We start from the raw sequence: 6,960 nt of genomic DNA, 5'->3' as shown, positions 1-6,960 counted from the left end.
TATAATTATAACGCTAACACCCATCGTTGTTCTAGAAGCCGGTTCTAAGTGCCGTTAGGCCTGAGCTCCTCTAGCTGGCTATAGCTAACTGTAACGCGAAGTTAACCGTAATTGTAAGTCCGTCGGCACGAAGTTATGCCGCCCACCTGACTGATATATGGAGCAATCAATTTTTTGATGCAGATGACACGCAAGTGAGACAAAATAAGTGAGTAGGTGCCTACCCCACGACATATACACCCCACATTGTGGGTGCGGTGTGCTGTGTGGGGGCGGGGACTTACCTCGTCTTTGTCACACCGATTCCCCGTTTTTACTCGAAGCGCCGACAGCGTGAGCCGCCCCATCCTCATCGTGCGACACTTAACTGTAACAACCGAAATTCAATTACCATATACGCAGCGTTAACAAGACTGGCATGCACATTAGACGGTGCACTCTCCTAATTCAGAACGGCATTAGCTGAAAGATTAGTGACTGTGCGGTAACGTCTCTCCCTTCTCCATGGCAATTTTACATGGAATGATGGCTGCGCCTCATGTGAGGTCGCACCGTCAAATTTCCCGTATTTCACGAGGATTCTCTACATCGCGATTACTTTGGTTAGGTGCTGTGCTGTTTATGTATATCTCATGATTAGCGGATTATTCTACAGTATTACTAACAACGCTGATCGTATAAAGTCGGCTATATGTTGACGTTCCGTGCTCGTGTGAGAATTGAAACGTCCAGTGCCATTGACGACCAATGAGGCGGTGTTCGAAAAATCCAAACCTTATGGCGAATTCCTAGTCAATGATCAGGACCACGTCGGCGCGGAATTGCCACAGGATGAGTAGATAGCGACTTTGTACTGGATTTGTATGCTGAATGTTATATATGATATACTATATATGGTGTGCTGGTGTGTGTGTGCGTGTGTGTGTGTGTGTGTTGTGTGTGTGTGTGGTGTGTGTGTGTGGCTGTTGTGTGTGTAGTGTGTGTGTGTTGTGTGTGTGTGTGTGTGTGTGTGTGTTGTGTGTGTGTGTGTATGCTATGTGTGTGTGGGTGTGTGTGTGTGTGTGTGTGTGTGTGGTGGTGTGTGTGTGTGTGTGTGTGTGTGTGTGTGTGTATAGCCAATCGTTGTATTACGTTCGTGCATGCAATCCGTCAACAAAATACGTAAAAAAGTACAGCCGCTATGTTGAACAGGTTGTCGCTTGGACAGGACCATTTGAATGTCTCGTGAAATGAGGCTGAAACGCAACTGCCTGCTTGTTATTGCCGGCTTTCGGTTGTCAATTCGCTGCGAAAAGAAACTCATAAGAATTCCAGGCATCTCTTTATTATCACGCAAGGTGAAGCGCACCGACATATCTCGGATGGCCCGTATATTATTATTGCAGCCAATGCCATCTTGGCACGACTGTTGATGAAATCACGCGCCACATGTAGGGCTACGCGGCCAACAACAGTGATGGTCTCGGAAATGAGCTAATGAGATTTAAGGGAAGTTAGCGGCGATATAATATGCTCGACACTTCTCGCGACGTAAGATGGCGCGTCAAAACTCGCGCCTCTCACTTATTTACTAAGCAAGGATGACGCTGCAGCGTCCATAATTAGCTGCTAATAAAAAGCAGGTTATATGTTCATTACGATGCTTAAATTATTGATTCTCGCAGGCGCGCGTCCAGGTCACACCGAGAACTGTAGGCGCGCGTATAGCAGAGAACGGATTTTCTCTACGCTCTCGAATTCATACTGCTGTCGCTGCGCTTGCACAAACAGGAGATCCCTAACAATTCGGAGAGGAATATTCGAGTGTTGGCTGCACGGCCCCCTCAAACCGACCATTACGTTATATAGGGAAGCCCGTGCTAAGGGGGCTCATTTTAAGTTGCCACGTATGTAGCTGATAATAGAAGTTTGTGCGCGTGAATATGTTTCCTGGTTTCCATGGAAACCATGTAGTCACATGACTATTGTCTATTGTTTGCTCCTCCCGCGAGCAATTTCACTGATACGCTCTGTCGAATCGTAAGGAAAATGAAATAGTAGGTCTCAGGGGAGAGATAGTGAATATAGAAATAAGTTGTGGATATAAAAGTAAGTTAACCCTAACCCTAACCCTAACCCTAACCCTAATCCTAACCCTAACCCTAACCCTAACCATATCCCGAATTCTAAAATAAAACAAAATTAGCCAAAAATAATAAAAAATAAAATGAATAAGAGACAATATTAGCCAATCAGAGCCGTCCCCTAGCGGATCACTATCTCTCCCATGTGCAAAATTCAAAATGAAAGACATGAAACCCAGATGGGCGAATACGTATCCCCGCACACGCGTTCACAACTTCACACGCACGCACATATACACGTGTAATGTATGCGCACATACATTCACAGTCCCAAGCACACGTGCACGCGTTCTTTCATCATCCGCATCATCCTACATCGCATGATTGCGCGCAACACAGATGCGCATGAATTCGGCGTAACCATCATTACAACGCATTAGAACGCAAGCGCTTAGCGGGATGTCGGCGCTTTACTCACCTCGATATCTGCTTCGCCGTCATCGGCTTGTTGGGATTAAAAGGCAGGCATATCTTCTGCGTTCCCTGCACAATCGTCGCGGTCGGCGTGAAAGGCAAGCGATTGAGAAACTCGGATGTCGTGACGGACAGCGTCGCACGCATCCGCTCTTACACTCTCTTCGCGCAATTTGTAAAGTACATGCAATCACGGCAGGCCCCATCTACGACGACAACACACGTACGATGCGACAACGCCGATGACCTTTGTCGGCGGTGAGAGCGTAGCTTCCAACGCAATAAAACATTCGCGCGGCGCCATTTCAAAGCTGCGAGCGCAATCGGATAAACCTGCCCGAATCAAGACGTATCACGAAGACGCGTAAGCTCTCGAAAAAAAATGAGTTTTTTTACAAGCGTCGAACATTTAATACGTCAGATGCTGCGCTCCTGCATGTGTGAAAGAGTATATATGATCGCTATGAAATTTTGAGCTTTTTTACGGTTGCCGAAAACGTGCGAAAAAGTCGTCTGCAACGTGATTGCGCGTCGCTAGTCGAGATTGTCATATTAACGTGACGCACGCTCGTCTACGGATTACCGAGACGGTGGTCTCAGCATACGAACTGTCGTTTATACGGGCAGTGTGCCTCTGCGGGAGAATAACGACACCCATGTGCAGTCGAACCTCGGTATACACTCATACGACGACATTACATGTTACACGTTAAATGTGCCACAGCCGTGACTCTCTCTCTCTCTCTCACTCTCTTTGTGTGTGCGTGTGTGTGTGTGTGTGTGTGCGTGCGTGCGTGCGTGCGTGCGTGCGTGCGTGCGTGTGTGTGTGTGCTCGCGCGTGCGTGTGTGTGTGCGTGTGTAGGTGGTCGAGCGTGGATCACAGCTGGCGGTGTGCTTGTTAACTCGCCGCTAAGACGACCAGCAATGACTGAGGACGAGCACGTCGTGACCAGCGTCGACTCAGTGAGGCACGCCATCGCATCGTGCGTATAGCGGCGACATGATTGAAGCGACACAATGAAACGGCTCAACCGAATCCACCGCCAAGTGCATATCGGCCGCCGCGTGTTCCCTCGGCGGGCGTTGGATGCAGGCGGGATTGCCACCATTCTGCATATACTAGTTACATATTGCACCTGTGGGAATATCGCGTCGGCTGTCGCAACGATTTCGTCCAGATACGCGCCATCCATCTGTCGGCGCTTCGGCGAAAGATTTTGCGAATGCATTTCTCGCATGGCGTTATTGGAACGCCTTGCATTATCACTGGGAGCGATGCCAGGATAGAGCCACGCGACTATTCATCTCGCGAATGTCTTCGACAATCACTGAAGCGAAATCTACGCGGCACTTCGATATATCTACTAGCGTGTTCAAACCCGGTTGTCTGTTTTGCTGCAAGTCTCGAAGGATATATATTAAAATAATTGTTAAGCTGCATGGATGTGAAGACCTTTAGACATCCGGTCATCTTAGTGGGCGCTCTCCACATGACAGTATGCCATTAATCGTAGCTGAGCTGCTGGCACGTCTATATGCGTCTATTTTGGCCGCTGGACTTAGTTTAGTAGTAGGCACGTGGCGCATAATTTATATACGTTTAACTTAGTTTTACATTTTATATAAAACTAGTATATATTACATGAAATAAGCACGTTCATTTCGATAATCGCAATCGACAACATCGTGAAAAGGTTACCGTTCTGCGCCACAAGATGACTCTGTACTGCGGCACGCTGTGATTGTTGGCGTCGGTAAGAACAATCGACAGGAAGAATATGTTTCCGTCGTATTCGTGACCCACATAATTCTGGTGCTCTGAAATACGGAGGCAGGGCAGAGATTCCGAAAGACATCTAATAAATTCACTTACTCTCTGCACGCTCTACTTCTCCCATAGAGAGCTTAACTGCTCTGTACTGTATAGTATTGTGCTTATATTTTAATACCGTAGGGCTTATCGCCTAATGTTGAAGAGAAACTTTAGGTAAGTTGGATTGATTGAGCACGGGATTATGAGAGCTCTTAGCGGAAAGGAAAAAAAAAGATTATCGATTTTAAAAGTGTTAGAACACGGCGGCATTATAACAAGGCAATTACGATTATGTAAATGCAGAGAAAATGGCATAAATTTGCGGACAGCCAACGATCAAACACGGAATGTTAAAACCGTTAATAAGGAAACAGTCAAGGTAATTAAAAGACATACGTTTTCCAAGATAGTACTTGAAGTACCAGCGCGTTTGGAATTCAGGATTTTCCAAGTGTACGGGCGATGGAGCGGCAGCAGCCCCGTAGACCTGCAGTGAAGACAAGAAGCCAATCGCCGCGACGTATTTGCATACTAATGCAAAATTGTTTTTCGCATGCGTGATTAATTCTAAATATATACGCGCACGTGCGTAAACACCTACCTGCGTAATACGCGTTCGCGAGTACGCACACAAGCATGTATACGCACGCACGCGCGCCCACGCACTCCCCTCGTCCATCGCTGTTCCCTCTCGTCGGCCCTCGCTCCTCGCTGCCCTCTTCTCGCTCTCGTCTCTCTACCGTCGCTATACACGTTGTTCCCCGCATCACTGTCCGCGACACAAATAGCAACCCCAAAGCAGCCGCGCGACGCACACCTACGCCTTCGCCTCCCTCCCATTCGCTAGTTACCTTCAACTGCTGCACCACGTGAACACGCTCGCGCTCTCCAGCAACCACACACACAGTGACACACACACACACACACACACGACACCCACACACACACATCGCGCACGTCTCCCACACACCCATACATCACCGGCGCACGCGTGCACGTACACACAATCAGATGCATAGTTCATATGACCAGGAGGTCCGCGAAGAAGGCAGGCGGTCTTCCATCGACGACCACAGATCCTCTTCTCTCTCGTCTCTCTCTCCCTCTCTCTCTCTTGCTACTTCCCCACAGTCTGCATCCTATGCAACCGTTCACCTCAACTGTCGATTATACGTCGTTACGGCATGACCTATGACATGCAATATCCTTGAGATCATATTATGCGCTCAGGAATCATGGACAGCAATTTCAAAGGTTTGGCGTCTGAAACTAGATATAGCGACCGAGAATGGATGCCGGAGACCACCCTTGGCACGGTAATCAAGCGAGAGCTTGTCGTATCTGCGATGACGACCAGCCATCAACGGTGAGTTGTTACAGTAGCAGTTGTAACAATAGTTCAGTTATTGTTACAGGGTATCAAAGTTAACAATAGTACGGGTATTGTCAGGAGTAGGGCAGTTGAACAATACTTAGAAGCTATTCTCACAGTAGCCAAATTATACAATAGTACAGATATCAATTACACATTTTAGAGCGAGTATATACAATAATCGTGGGCACAGAGTTATAGGAGACAGAGACAAATGTCATGCGAGATAGTTTGTAGCGTACACCGTAGCTCGCGCTTATTACGCATTTCACTATATCGGATATTAAGGCACTGTATCTAAGTCCAAAGTCTAAGTGATAGTATACGCGAGACGTCGATGGTGGCTCGTAAGCACTAGTACAAGAATACATAAAATAAGAAAAGATAATGATAAGTGTTCTTGAGCACATAAGAGCGGTCTTATTTATATGAGATAACGGTTGAGCAACCACAGTAGGTGAGACAAATTAAGGTTTTTTGGTTGAAGGACATATTATCTTAGTATAGGGCGATTAGTTCAAGAGAGAGTTCACGAGGATGGTATTAGCTCTGTTATATTAATATGATTAAAAATTGTAGTGATGTAGTTATCATCTGCAAAATTTTAATATTAGATTTAATATAGAAATAGAAGGGCCCGCGCGATATATAATGTGTCCTATATTATTAACACTCATGACGAGTATAGGGTTGATGCCAGGTCAGCGTCCGTGTCAGACTCCGTGAACTAACGATTCTGATAAGCACTATTCTCAAATACTGGTGCAGCAGCAGCACAGCCAGCAGCAGCAGCCAGCTGATGCGAGCGGGTGGGTGGGAAGGGAAGTGTTGGCCACGAACAGACTCCCATCGCACTGTGTTTCTGCGCAAACTGCCAGCTGCGCTACGCGTGAGCGCAGTTCCGACAACACAGCCCATCCACTACACATCGTTTGTGCGTGCGGTGCGTGCGTTCGTTTGTGCGTACGTCCGTGCATGCGTGCGTGCGTGTGGTGTGTGCGTCAGCGTGCGTAGCGTGCGTGCACGTGCGTGCGTGCGTGCGTGCGTGCGCGTGGGAGGAGGAGGAGGAGGGTGTGTAAAGTCTGGGCGAAGGGTAGTAGGACGATGTGCGGCGTGGTTGTACAAACCGCACGCACGGCTAGTCAGCTACAACGTCTGCTTCTCGCCAATTAACCCACAACGCGCGCCATGTGGGCATTCACAGCAGACGCCGACGCATGGCCACACACACACATCAG

At 47.7% G+C, this 6,960-nt stretch overlaps 1 protein-coding gene across 1 annotated transcript in view; it reads right to left on the bottom strand.

The window, feature by feature from the left end:
* The window catches only part of LOC106804799 (GTPase-activating Rap/Ran-GAP domain-like protein 3), a 66,625-nt gene that overhangs the window by 30,286 nt on the left and 29,379 nt on the right, over nt 1-6,960 (bottom strand). The window contains exons 4-6 of the mRNA XM_014806146.1: nt 4,747-4,837; nt 4,237-4,355; nt 2,542-2,606 (exon numbers count right to left, since the gene is read on the bottom strand). Coding sequence (XP_014661632.1) covers nt 2,542-2,606; nt 4,237-4,355; nt 4,747-4,837 — 275 coding nt within the window. The remainder of the gene's footprint in view (nt 1-2,541; nt 2,607-4,236; nt 4,356-4,746; nt 4,838-6,960) is intronic.

Source organism: Priapulus caudatus, unplaced genomic scaffold (assembly GCF_000485595.1).
Source record: "Priapulus caudatus unplaced genomic scaffold, Priapulus_caudatus-5.0.1 Scaffold88, whole genome shotgun sequence".
Classification (NCBI taxonomy): Eukaryota; Metazoa; Priapulida; class Priapulimorpha; order Priapulimorphida; family Priapulidae; genus Priapulus; species Priapulus caudatus.
The sequence above is the reverse complement of the archived record's forward strand: the minus strand, read 5'-3'. Positions and strand labels throughout refer to the sequence as shown.